The sequence below is a fragment of the Echiichthys vipera genome (genome assembly GCF_963691815.1).
Source record: "Echiichthys vipera genome assembly, chromosome: 3".
In the NCBI taxonomy this organism is placed as follows: Eukaryota; Metazoa; Chordata; class Actinopteri; order Perciformes; family Trachinidae; genus Echiichthys; species Echiichthys vipera.
Genome location: NC_139828.1, coordinates 16,345,514 through 16,359,988, shown reverse-complemented (window position 1 = coordinate 16,359,988; position 14,475 = coordinate 16,345,514). Strand labels below are relative to the sequence as shown.

The following is a 14,475-nucleotide window of genomic DNA, read 5'->3' as shown; positions in this document are numbered from 1 at the left end:
CCTGTGATGCACGCAGGATTGGATGTTGTGTGCAATTAGGATAGATCCTATGAAGGCTGATGTAGAATGTAAACCCTTTTCTGCCCATGTGATAAAAAAGAGGTCTGTATGTCATTAAAACGAGAATCTTTCTCGAATTGAGAAGTATCTCAAAACAATGACTGTGTCTCAAACATAATGAGAAACGTTCTCAAAATCAAAGAGTTAGTATCACAAGATAACGACACACTTTTTCACAATTATGATAGTAGGCTTTCTAAAAAAAATACTTTGTTTCACAAAATAATACGAAACTCTCTCAAAATAATTATAGTATCTAAAAAAAAAGACTAACTCGTAAATTTACAAGAAACTTTCTCAAAATAATGATAGTATCTAAAAAATTACTATTTCTTAAAATAATGAAAATTTCTAAAAGTATTGATAGTAACTTAAAATGACTATTTCTCATATTAAGAAACTTTCTCAAAATAATTCTAGTATCTTAAAATATAATATATATATATAATATAATTTAGTATCTCTAAATAAATAAAAAAATCTCAATATAACAAGAAACCTCAAAATAATGGGTTAGGCGTGGAGGAGGAACCCTTTATTCCCAGGCTTTTAAAGAGTGACTATACTGCTTTGGTATGACACTAGTGCAGTTAGTCCTGAGAGTGGACTTGAATTGCCTTCACCACTTAACAAGTGACCCAAGCTTTGAGCCCTGGGACATTCAGGAATTGTTTATGTCTGATGCCTGGGTGCTCAATCCTCCATAAACATAAAGGTCTAAAAAAACAAAGGGACAACAATCACATCAAATCTAGTGCTGCCTGCCACACCTTTTTTTTCCCATCGATCACACATCCTCAGATTTCATGAATTTAGCTGAATTCTAAACACTACAGGTGATTCTTTTCATTAAATGCTGATATTAAATGATTAAGGTATACATTTGTATACTTCTAAACTGCAACAAATAAAGCTTTTTAAAGAGCTGAATCTCTATATGAATGCAAATGCCCTGGTAACAGAATACTTCTCTGTTATTCATGTGTTTCTTTCCACCGTTGCACTGTGCAGCATTAATCAATAATAATGGGGAAATGTAATAAACAAGCCGTGCACAAACATGAAAACATTCCATTTATTTTATATTCCATCTTAGTTACATTAATCACTACTGTATATGGATAAGAGCAGTATCAAACAGACAGTTATTTATCCTGGTAATGTAGACTTTGTGATGTGGCTTTAAATTACAAATTGAAAATGTCCTTTTCAATGTCTTATAAAATTCACACCACTGGATGTTGAGTTTATTTCTGGACATCAGGGTGAGATCTGGTGTAGAGCTGGTGATCCAGCTGATGGAATGCATTGCACCAATAGGATCTTCTAAACGGAGCAGGTTATTCACCTCATTTGTCAATGTAGAGACAGTTCACAGGATTAAGTGGCCTACATCTACCCAAAAATACTGCTCTGCATCAATTCCTTTGGAATCAATTGTAGTTCCGGGCCTGTAATTAAAAGGGCTTTGATTTCAGATCGTCGTCAGGCGTCCAGATGCTTGTTAAGGCGGCGTACTTTCTCCTTCTTGTTCTTGTTGCCATGTTTTTTCCAGGGTTTTCCCATCACCACCTCTGATCCAGGTTTTGCAGGGCCGACGGGTCCGCTGCCTGGCTTGTAGCCCATTACAGACTGAACCCCTTTGGAGAGCGCCCGTACGTTCGCCTGAAGATAGAAACCGAATCAATACTCACACATTTAATTTTTTTACAACTTATAGCTACTATTAAAAGGGACAAGTGTGTAGGATTGTAGCCACTGAATGACAACAAACGGCACAGGCATAAACACACAGACGGGTATTTGAACCCTGCTAAACGTGACGTTGTAGTGATTAAATATAAAGCCAAACGCAGCAAGAACTTACTTTATAATTGATTATACATGAAAACATCACTCGCCTTGTAAGTAACGAGATGTAACCCTAACCCAAACCCTGTCTTTTAACAAAATCAAACCAAATATCCCTTCATAACTAGCAAGCTGCTAACTTAAGTGCTGATGTGTGTGCAGTTTACCAGTTACATCTTGTTGACTACAGCATCTACACTAGATAGGGCCTTTCATGTGTTGTTTCCTGAAGGCCATTATAGGTCATCTAGATGTTTGGAATGGGAGGGGTCAGTTTAGCAATCTGCAACCTCACCACTAGATGCCACTAAATCCTACACACTGATCCATCTATCCTTGTCCCTAACGGGGTCGCAGAGGGCTGGAGCCGATCCCAGCTGACATCGGGTGTGAGGCGGGGTACACCCTGGACAGGATGCCAGTCTATTACAGGGCACATAGAGACAAACGGAGACGGACAGCCATTCACACTCACATCTACGGGCAATTTAGAGTAATCAATTAACCCAACGCATGTATGTCTTTGGACTGTGGGAGGATGCTGGAGAACCCGGAGAGAACCCACGCATTCATGGGGAGAACATGCAAACTCCACACAGAAGGGCCCCAGCCCGGATTTGAATCAGGAACACTCTGCTAACCACCAATACACTGTGCAGCCCACACACTGATCCTTTAAAGCATTTTTCTCACTAATAAGAAGACAGTAGATGTTATCATACCTGATGGAAGAAGTTCTTGTCAACTACATTTTCAATTCTCTTGATTTTGTGTTTGTTTGTTGTTGTGTTTGGGAGGTCACAGCAGTCTGAGTCTAGTTTCAGGAACTTGTTGTGCTGCGGCTGGAAGTCTTCAGCATTAATATGTGGAGGAGGATGGCAGTACAGAAGCTTTCCCTGTAAGGAATCAACATTGTTCGGATGAGTGTGTGAGGGAAAACGTGTTCCAGTCAGAATGCACATATTTTAAATGTATCTTAAGTCAATGATACAAAACGATTTCAAAGAGCAGCTACTCCAATATGCAGGTAATATCCAAAGGCCCCTGCATGTCTTTTTTAAACATGGTAATGCTGCAGGTGAACCAACAAACCTGTAGTTCAAAATGTTGCTTATCGTTGTAACCAGAGGGAGGTGTTACAAGTTGACAGCAAAGACACATTTTGGTACTCAATGGATGATTCTTTTAGGCCCTATTTAACCCTACTAAACACAAGTCGTAAAAACCATGAACAAATAGTACTGGCTACTTTAATTTTTCAGCTGTGATTCGGGTCTGGCACTTACGCTGACATAATCCTTAAGGATGTACCGGGCTGATCTGGCCTGATCAGGCTGGCCATGCGACGTCATGAAGCCTCTCATGTCTGAAATAGATGGAAACATGACAATAAACTTTATGCTGCTTTTTTGTAAGAAGAAGAAGAAGAAGTAGAAATATTAGGCTAATACTACACAAGTCTATAAAATACATTTTATTAGGTAGGTTCATGTATTCTCCACAGAATCAGAAGAAATATCTGGCAATCTTACATCCATAAGCCATCAGCAGCTCTTCAGAGGTGGGGTGCCTGTCGGGGTCGTCGTCTTCTCGTGGTCGGATGATGTTGATGCCGTAGGTGCCTTCTGACACATGGCGAGGGATCACCTGACATATGTGACAAATCTGTTAAGGACTTAACTACAATCAGCATCCAAGAAATCCTTAAAGCTGGAGGGGCTCTGAGCTGCATAATGTTCAAGTTCAAAGTTCTGGGTATAAATTGTTTTGGTAATTTGAATCCATTACAGTAAATAAATCAACAACCGATGCTGGGTGCATAGCGACAGAAAGGTGCAGTCAATCACACTGCTATTATTGGATGGTTAAGTGTTAGGATGGGTTTGTTCTATCTCTACATCCCACACTGCAGGCAACAACCTGTTTTGTATTCTTAAAAGCCAGTACAGGGCTTGTTTCAATCCTGTTTGTTCATAATGGGCCAAATGCCTGGGCTTTGGTATTCCTGCTTGCTGCGTTCTTGAGAACAGCTCATACAAACAGCTTCACACTCAACACAGCACATCATTGGGTCCCTCGCAATACACCTTCAAAGTGTGAAGTAGATCGGCTGAGTGGTTCTTGAGATATGCGAAGAACAAACAGACATTATAGTTTGATTACGACCACATTTCCCCCCACCCCATTGATTCCTGCTACAGAAGATCTCTGCCTCTCAAGCTCCAGCTAATATTTTATCCATAGGCCTCTGTTCCTTATGCCCCATCATGAGAAATTCTACTACTACTACTACTTTCTCAAAATGCAGGTTGATAACTCTACAGATAGCACCTTTGATCAAATTCAAATTTCTAACAGTGTTAATTCATAAGAGAAGTTATTTCAGGGCGTGTTTCATATAGAGCAGGTCTAGATCATACAATGATTTACAGAGATCCAATAATTAATCTATGAGCATGAGCACTGGTGCGACGGTACTGAGGGAATCTTCCTGTTAACAGGCAGAAACCTCAAATAGAGCCCGGCTCTGGGCGAGCAGCCATTCTGCCGTAAACGGTTGGGGAAGAGAGAGAGGAAGAGAGAGAGACATGCTGCAGGATTCTGCAGGTACTATGCCAACAGCATTCAAAGGATATATGGGAGACTGCAGGTACGTGATCTCTCATCTGGTCAATGGACAGGATCCCAGCGCAGATCATCTCAGCTTTGGTAGAAACAAAGGAGGGCATGACCAGACCTGGACAGTCACAGAGGCAAAGGCCTGGCTCCACATACAGAGTCTGTGATACATGTCAAGAAAAAACAATCCTCCATTAGGCTTTTTGTTGATTAATGACTTGAATTCACATGAAGACATCTCAAGAATGCAGGGCTCTTTACCTGAAAGTGCTTTGTATGTCCAGGAGTGGCTGAAACAGACACCTTCTTGTTCCTTAGAATGGTGTTGATGGTCGAACTCTTTCCTACATTCGGATACCCAACCTGTTAAATTCACACAGTCAATCAGAAAACTCATAGACCACAGCACACATTGTATAGTATTATCTTTTCACGCACCAGTCCCACTGTCAGCTGTCCGTCTTTACACCTGGGCCCATTGTGAACAGCTTTAAACATGTCGAGCAGCTCATCCTTATGCAGCAGGCAGCTGGAGTTGTGGAAGGAGGATTTACCGGATGAACTGGCAGCCCCTTCCGCGTCTTCATCTTCTGAGCAGGTGTGCCAGTCCTCCTCGTCTACGGTTATCTTTTCCCGCTGCTCTTCATCTGTATCACTCTCTTCTTTTTCTTCATCCTCCTTTCCAGCTGCCCCTTTTTGGATCAGGTCTTCATTGTCTGGCTGTCCTTCCTCTTCTGGGTCACTCTCTTCACACTCCGCATCCTCCACCTCCATGCCCTGCGAGAAGAGACGTTTCACACTTTCATACTGGGTTCAAAAGGCAGTAGCTAGTCTAAACATGCTAACAAGCTCTAACGCATTCACGGTCATTTACAAACTGATAACATTCAGCTCCCTGTGATGAGGGGGGAAATAAAAATAACTGTATTAACACATATATTATAATTCACAGGTGATGTTCGGAGTACAGTTTCTTAAACCTCCACCTCCTTACCTTCTCCTCTGCATCCAGTCTGTCGCTCTCAGCTAGGGCAGACCAGAAAACTGCCCTCAACCCCTCCTTCTGGAAGTGTGTGGCCCAGGCTCGCCTCTGCTCCCTTGTCAGCAGGTCTGCCTTATTCACCAACAGCATGTTCACCTTGTGCTCTGACACTTCCTTTACATACAGCTCCTGGCAGCACACAACAAAAAAGTGTAAAATATTTTGGTTCACCTTAAAACAGTATATCTGTCGTTTTATTTGATAATTTTACTTTACATTTAAAATTAACTACAGTAAGTACAAATGTTGAACAAATCTTTGACATAAAATCTCAAGATGAAAGACTGCAGGGAGCTGCAATGAAATGTCAGTTGACAGACAAATAATTGCCAACTACAGTACTAATGTACTAATGTACTAAGTCCCCTGCTTTCCTTTATTTATATCATACTACTGTAGTGCAGTGCCTGTCCAGGGCGGGCACTTTGCTTGGGCGCTGGACTTGTATTGCAAGTCTCACTTTTCCGAGATCACATGAATGCAACATAGGTCCAGTTTATTTTAGATTTTTTTGGACTGATAAACCATGACATTTAAAGACATCTCCTTGAACTTTGAGAAACTAGGTTTGACATTCTACAACAATTATGACATTTTATAGACCAAATGTTCAGATAAATTAATAATGAAAATAATTAAAACCGTATAAGAGGTGACAGAAACACAGTCACAGTTTAGTTGCACAATTACGCAATGTGTACTTACCAGGTCAGGACATCTGAACAGCAAAGGATTTCTTGCATCAACAATTTGAACGACTACATCACTACAGGAAAACATGAGAAGAGGTTTGCCTTCAGTATAACATATGGAGAACATATTCCTCATTAAAAATACGAATGACTACTTTTGTTTTTTTACCTCCTCTCAATCACTCTCCACAGCTGTCTCCAGAACTCCAGGTTCCTCTCAAACGGGGTGAGAATAAACTTCTGTTCCTCTTCCAGCCTTCAGAAGTAAAACTTGCATTTAAATTGCTGATACGGATAATCCTACACTGATGAGACTACATATTACAAACACTGAATGTTCTTATTATTGAACCCAACAGTAAATATTCAGCAAAACAATCTTTGTAAGAGCAAAGGTGACAGAGTACATGGAATATTACACACTCAGCAAGCTCTCGTCTCCACTCCAAGAAGCTGTCTTTCTCTGCTAGCTGAAGCACCTCTGAACTGGTGCCTTCGTCCCAGTGGGGGCTTAAAATTGGGAGACAGATATAATCAAAAACGCGAAAAAACCTACAGTGCATGAATTTCATAAAATGATCTAGCCCTGTTCTACTTACCGTCGAGGAATTCTGAGGAAATGCTTGTGCTCTTCATGCAGCTTTGTCAGCCTGGTTCGCTCCTCAGCTGTTATTAAGCCTGCTCTGGCTTCCGCTGGCACAAACTTGATGTTGAGTTTCTCTAAGAAAAGAAACAGTCAGAGTGGAATCAAAGGACCGAGAAGCAGCGGATAACAGTGATGTTTAAGACAAAGTATATACAATCACTCTCAAAGCTGCTGCCTAAATAACTAAAGACCCTGTGCTCAATAATAAGACCTTTGTGAGCAATAAGTCCATTCCAGCCAACAATACATTTCCTAATCTGCATTAAGCTTGATATGATGTTTATATACAACATCCGTGTCAGAGCATGGCGTGTATTGGGACTACGAGTACACCTTGCCATACTTGGTAATTAAAATTGATTGACAATCTTTTGGGCAAACATACAAGTACAACATACAACCCAAGAACTACACAAGAGAGGTATGACTTACCTGCTACGAACTCCGTCCCTGCCATTTCAGCAGTGGCCAAAAAATCATCCATGGAGGTCTGTTCAGTCACTGACTGCAGGTTCAGCCGTCCCCAGTCATAGCCATCATTCAGCTCACTGGTGTGGATCTGCAGATGCGAACAAAGGGTCAAATAAGGCCTTCATGAATAACAAACCACACATTAGTGTTCTTGATTGTCATGGACAGGATATCGAGGCGTAGTCGTGGTGGGGAGGGGTTGCAGTTCGGTGGGCTGAGGATCTCGTCTCTGCTTTTTGCAGACGATGTGGTCCTGATGGCATCGTCGGTCAGTGACCTTCAGGACTCACTGGATCGATTCGCAGCCGAGTGTGAAGCGGATGGGATGAGGATCAGCATTCCTAAATCTGAGAACATGGCTCTCAGCAGGAAACCGGCGGATCGCTTACTCCAGGTAGGGAATGAGTCCTTACCCCAAGTGAAGGAGTTCAAGTACCTCGGGATCATGTTCACGAGTGAGGGGACAATGGAGCGTGAGCTTGGCCAGAGAATCGAGGAGCGGGGGCGGTGTTGCAGTCGCTCTACCGCACCGTTGTGACGAAAAGAGAGCTGAGACGGAAGGCAAAGCTCTCGATCTACCGGTCAATCTTCGTTCCTACCCTCACCTATGGTCATGAAAGCTGGGTCATGACCGAAAGAATGAGGTCGCGGGTACAAGCGGCCGAAATGGGTTTTCTCAGGAGGGGGGCTGGAGTCTCCCTTAGAGATAAGGTGAGAAGTTCAGCCATCAGTGAGGAACTTGGAGTAGATCAGCTGCTCCTTTGCGTTGAAAGGAGCCAGTTGAGGTGGTTCGGGCATCTAGTAAGGATGCCCCCTGGGCGCCTCCCTAGGGAGGTGTTCCAGGCACGTCCAGCTGGGAGGAGGCCTCGGGGAAGACCCAGGACTAGGTGGAGAGATTATATCTCCACACTGGCCTGGGAACGCCTCGGGATCCCCCAGTTAGAGCTGGTTAATGTGGCCCGGGAAAGGGAAGTTTGGGGTCCCCTGCTAAAGCTGCTGCCCCCGCGACCCGACCCCAGATAAGCGGATGAGGATGAGATGAGATGAGATGTCTTGTATAAAAACATGCTATGGGTAATAGCAGTGAGGCCTAAGAACTTATTGAGGATGAGGATAAGAAGAATGAGAATAAGGTTTATTACAAAGTAGATTTACAATTATTAAGAATTTGGATTGATGTCTGGTGCGTACAATAAACATATTAAGAGTAAATAAATACAAAATAAAGCCAAAGTACTGCAAAGGTAAATAGCATAAATATAGAAAAGAAAATTACAATAAAAACATGAAAAAGATACCATACAAAATATGCTAACGAATATGTGTGTTTTAGAATAAGAAATATATAAAGTTATAGTGCAGGATGTACAAAAATAGTTATCAAGACATGTGCAAAAGTTCAATGTAACACTCTACAGGGATAAAATTGAAATATGTGGGTTTATGGCAAAAATAATGCTCCTGTATAGATTATCTCCATGCCGAATTTACGGCAGGGTCTTATTTATTTGCAGCAGGTACTAATGTAAGTACATCACGTTGCAGATATGCGATGAAATGTAATTTTCCTATGAGAGTTTGGTGCTGAACAACAAAACATACTTTTACCAACTACTGACAGCTTCCCCGTTCCCCCACGTGTTGAGACGCAGTTCAAACGGGGCGATTGTGAACCTGAACTTTACAATATATCATGAACAGTGAGTTGAGCATCCTCTGTGGTTTATTTAAAGGGGTTTTATAGAAGCTAAAGTTGTAGCCATGACATACCCAGGAGTCGCCCCTCTTGTTTCCTCGGCTTGCCTGGAGTCTCTCCTTTATCAGAGCTCGGCCCAGCCCGACTCCTCCGCCTGTTTTCTTCTTCCCCATAACCCCTTCTGACTAACTTCGGCTGCTGGTACTTCTGTAAATTATATATTTAAATGGTACAAAACCGCTTTCTGTCGCTAGTTGCTGTACCTCATGTGGACTACGTTGTTGTCGTAAGAACAGGAAGTGGGACGAACCAAACAAGCGTCATATCCGGATAAATCTTCTTTTCTTATTTACAGTATCATGGCATAGAAAATATGACAATAACACCTCTCAACATACATACAAGCAACACTGGATAAAAAAGTTTATTTAAATTGTATTTAAAAAATGTGTAGGTAGACATTAAAGCTAATTATACTAATAATATTAATAACAATAATTTTAATTATAGTAATAACATGAATAAGAACAACAACAATACTACTACTACTACTACTACTACTACTACTACTACTAATAATAATAATAATAATAATAATAATAATAATGGTTCTATCCGGACGAATTCACAAAAATGACTTTGATATGTTGCTTTATTTTTATTTTATTTTATCTTTTTTTTAGCTTAGTTGTTAATTTTTATACCACACACATATTATTTACCGCTAAAAATCCGGGATAATATCTGTTTCATTGTAAGCATTTACAGTAACGCAACTATGGTACAGTCCACTTGTTTGTCCAACTATCAATAGCGCCCTGAAGAAAGATTGTTATACATAGGAAGCAGTCCCCATACATACAGTAAAAAATTAGATTAAAATTCACAAATCAAATTTATTGATTACTTATTCCAGATTAATAAACGCAATGCTGGTGTGAACCACAAGATGGCAGCATAAAGCAACAGTACCAGAATTACTCCCTTACATTTATTCCACATAAACCAAAATGAACTGACTGATATAGAGAATATTTGGCTACTCTAGATTATACTTCCATATTTTATTTTCACGTAAAACTTTCTGTATTTATTGTTGCAGTTTTTTATTGTAAAATGTTGTCTGTCACCACCCAGTGCCTTCATCACAACAGTGAAATTCCCTGTCTTTATCTTGTGCAGTTACATTTATCTAAATATTTTGTGGTATCTTCCAAGTATACAATGCTACATATCATGTTTACTACAATAATGTGTGCAATATAATCCTTCCTGTGCAATTAATCCTACATGTAGCTAGATGTGCCTACATACATTTGCCTGTGCATGTTCTCATTTGTCCAGGTCATCGTTATCGGGACTGGTCCAGTCCCAGCCTGGTCAGATCCGTACATGAACTGATGAAGCCTCTTGGATGAGAGCTGAAACGTCTTCCTAGACAAATAACCAAGTCCAGTTGCTTTTGACTGAAATTGCTTGGAGGACTACATACATATGCACAGTGAAAGTAGCTTGTATTCTATTGTATTCTATTTGGTTTCTTTCTTTTCGTCATTTCTTTGTGCAAACTCTGGAGATGCTGTAACATGTGATTTCCCCAGTGGTGGGTTGTTGATTTATTTCATTTCAGACTGAACAGACTTTAAATTCCAATTATAACTTTTAGTTGATATATTGAAGGGAAAATGACTTGCTAATTACGTGCTAAGTCGAACTTGAAAAACATGTTGGGGAAAATGTCAAAACATCTTCAAACAAGCTTTTTGGTGGACAGGGGATACAGAAGCCCAATTTAATACATTAAAATGACAGTAATTGATCTGCAATGTATAATGACTCAACAAGCCTGGTTTATACTCAGTTGTGATTCAAATTCCATTATCCCTTATGTTTTCGTCTTAGTCTTAAAGAAATGTAGACCCATTTTGGCATAGTATGTATTTATATTGCTCATATATATTGTCTGTTAAGTAAGATATTTATTGATATCCCCAGTTCCCTCCTATAAAATTATGTTTATGAGATTATGCTGCTCAATGTTATAAAAAAAATAAAAATAGTTTTTAATTTAATAGTGAACATTTAGTGTATGCAAAATTAGTTCTGCAGCCACTTGCAATAAGCAGGCAAACGTGAGAGTTTTATATCAATGAACACAGTCAATACAAGCCCATGCAGGTCTATTCTTCTTTGGTTCAGTCCCCCCCTATAGTGCCACTCAAATGGTTTCATCCTGTATATAATCCGCGAAGCTCGTCCTACAGCAGCAGACTATTTCCAGAGCTGCGATGAGAAAAGGAGGAAACCATAATGGACAAGAGCACTTTGGAGGATGAACAGATGAAGTACGCTCTCTTTGCGTTCAGTTCCGATAGAGTAGCTCGTAAATGACCTGACGGGAGAAAAACACGTCTAGGATTTAGTCTAATACAAAGTTTATTTTATTTCTTTCTCTCTCAGTAGACTTTGCTGTTGACTGGAAACAGCAATAAAATGCTGCCTTGGAAGAAGAATAAGTTCGACCTGATTGAGGAAGACAAGCAGTCGAAGCAGAAGGGCTATGCGGTTAGCCTCAACTACTCTGCGCTCACCTCCTTCGCCAAGTCCTGCCCGGAGAGCGCGCTCAACAGGGTGGGCAGCATGTTCAAGTCGAAGAGGAAAAAGGTGAAGATCACCAGCGAGGACCCCACGTACACGGTGCTCTACCTGGGGAATGCCACCACCATCCAGTCCAAAGGGGACGGCTGCACGGACGTCGCGGTGAGCAAGATCTGGGGCAAAAGCGAAATGGGCAAGAACGGCACCAAGATGAGACTGACCGTCAGCTCGCAGGGCATCCGGATGGTGCATGTGGACGACAAAGCCAGGAGGCCGGGACACTTGTACTTGCTGCACCGGATAACCTACTGCGTCGCGGACCCGAGGCTACCCAAGATTTTCGCCTGGGTGTACAGGCACGAGATGAAGCACAAGGCCGTGATGCTGCGCTGCCACGCAGTGCTGGTGTCCAAGCCGGAGAAGGCAAAGGCCATGGCACTGCTGCTGTACCAGACCTCGGCCACGGCCCTGGCTGAGTTCAAAAGACTTAAACGGAGGGACGATGCCAGGCACCAGCAGCAGCAACTCATAGGAGAACAAACCATCCCGTTGGTCCCCATCAGGAAGCTGCTGAACGGACAGTGTTACTACAAACCTCCGGTGGAGCGCAGCCGGAGCGCGCCCAAGCTGGGCTCTATAACCGAGGACTTGGTCGGGGAGGAGGAGGAGGAGAAAGCGATGCACTTTGAGTGTGAGGACATTCTGGACACCGATGGTGATTGTGTTGCCAACGGTAAACAGGAGTTGACTCAGATCATTAACGACCTGGGGGAGATGAGCATAGGGAACGACGTGCAGACACTGAAAGCTGACCTCAGGGTCACCAGACTTCTCTCTGGGGAGAGCACGGGGAGCGAGTCCTCCATAGAGAGCAACCACGAGCCTCATCCGCTTACTAATGGGTTTGAGGAGGTAAAGGTGCAGGAAATCGCCTGAATCAGTTTAGGCATCTGTGGGCGCCTCTGTCTTCACAAGAAACATTTTCTTTGTTGTCAACATTGTTGTTGAAGAGTGTATTTTTGTCTATTCTGGTGCCTCCACTGCTAATTAAAATGATCCAGAAAAGTTTTTTTTAAGGACAATTACCGCACATGGACTCACAATGATGAAACTGGATAATGTTTTAAGATTGTGTAAACAAAAAAACAAACAAACAAATGCATGCCCATGTGAGAGATGACCCGACAAAATCTCAGTGCGCCCTCGGACGCACGGCACTAATTCCATCTCTTTTATTTAAGAGGATTTGTTGTATCCTCAAGCTTGTTTACCTAACTTTTTCTGGCTTTTGAAAATGGCATTTTCCTGTTGAAAGATGCTCATCATGACCTTAAAAAACAAAACAAAACAACAACAACAAAAACATATTTTTTTGTTTTTAAAGGGTCTAATCAGGCATCCTTAATTTCCCCGTCTGTAACAGCCTTTTTATTTACTTTATTTTGCACTGTTGTGGAATTCATGCAAGTATTATGTTGACTACATGTACATAATGTCTGTTGGTATGTTGTCTGAAACATAAATGTCATATCTTTGCTGTGCAAAAGAAGATGTAAAGTAAAGATGTTTAAAGTATAAAGATGTTATTTTTTAAAGAAAATGTGGTTTGTTATGTGAACCTCAGAATTATCAATAAAAAAGAAAACTATATGAAGATGGAATGTGTATATTTGTGTTGGAAAAAAAGTAGGCCATCATTTTCTTTGGGATTGACCTTGGCGGTCGCCAATTACTGTCAGGCGTGTTGAATAAAAACACATTTCTCAGCTGTATTGGCTGCAGGTATTATCAGTGTTATCACTGGACTATCTGTGTTGTTGTTGTAGCTATATATTTCATTTAATAGTCTTGGCTGTAGCTTTTTCCTTTTTCGCCAAATTGCTTTCAGGGAACAGGCTGTAGAAGTTATTCAATTAAGGTACTGAAAGCCCATTCATTGTGACTGGCCTGAGGGAAGCCAAGCCACGCAGGAGGACGTCACCACCAACACAGGCTGTAAGAACATCACATGGGTCCTTTAATGACAAGGCGCTGAAGCACCAGAGGTCTTTTAACAACATACTGTCTGTTTTTCTTTTTTTACTCTTACGTCTGTCCTCCTTTGGTTAGACAGAGAATCTCCTCAAGACCAGAACAAGTGCTGTACATCTGTACACTGTAATGGTATAGAATACCCTTTCAGAGCCGACGGATAGTTAATTTAAATCAGAACAACTGCATTAGTAGCAGCTGAGGAATGTATTATGTACATTTCTTTTTTTAGTACTTTAGCATTGTACCTAAGTACAATTTTGAGGCTTCTTTTAAATCTCAAAAGGAAAATATTTATTTTTTTACTTTACTACATTTATTTGACAGCTTTAGTTACTTTTTACTGATTCAGATGAAACGAGCTCTACCTATACCAGCCACAACATTTGTGATGACCATATATCATTCATAAATGGGCCTTTATTCTGCATTATGAGCACTCTTACATTTCAAGTCAAATCTATGTTATCAATACTTTTACTTATGTCAGATTCTCAGTTCTATCTCCACCACCGATTAGCAGTGTCCCTGGTCTGTTCGGCTTTAATAAAATATCAGTTAATAAACGGAAGTGACACTTCCTTCTATTAAATGCCAGAACATCAGGCTCACCTACTCTGACTGTACAGTGGAAAAGAGACAGAATCAATTCTCGACCCGTCAACATGTCATGTGACTTCGTAGCAGTGACGCCATTTCTTCTTGCTGCTTTAGATGTGGAAGACCTGTCACTTCCTTTTCACTCAGAGCAGCAGGCCTGTGTAAATGT

The 14,475-nt window shown here is 41.2% G+C and overlaps 2 protein-coding genes across 2 annotated transcripts; one reads left to right on the top strand and one right to left on the bottom strand.

The window, feature by feature from the left end:
• Nucleotides 1–1,193: 1,193 nt before the first annotated feature.
• Nucleotides 1,194–9,360, bottom strand: lsg1 (large 60S subunit nuclear export GTPase 1). The gene is made up of 14 exons (XM_083911231.1): nt 9,152–9,360; nt 7,343–7,469; nt 6,864–6,984; nt 6,688–6,774; nt 6,434–6,520; nt 6,278–6,338; nt 5,525–5,701; nt 4,969–5,307; nt 4,792–4,893; nt 4,548–4,691; nt 3,444–3,567; nt 3,198–3,277; nt 2,634–2,807; nt 1,194–1,725 (listed from the first exon to the last, which is right to left on the bottom strand). Exons 1-14 carry the CDS (start codon nt 9,248–9,250, stop codon nt 1,546–1,548), a joined length of 1,902 nt encoding a protein of 633 aa, XP_083767357.1. The 5' UTR covers nt 9,251–9,360; the 3' UTR covers nt 1,194–1,545.
• Nucleotides 9,361–11,359: 1,999 nt separating this feature from the next.
• Nucleotides 11,360–13,300, top strand: fam43a (family with sequence similarity 43 member A). The gene is made up of 2 exons (XM_083911170.1): nt 11,360–11,422; nt 11,538–13,300. Exon 2 carries the CDS (start codon nt 11,571–11,573, stop codon nt 12,609–12,611), a length of 1,041 nt encoding a protein of 346 aa, XP_083767296.1. The 5' UTR covers nt 11,360–11,422; nt 11,538–11,570; the 3' UTR covers nt 12,612–13,300.
• Nucleotides 13,301–14,475: the final 1,175 nt, after the last annotated feature.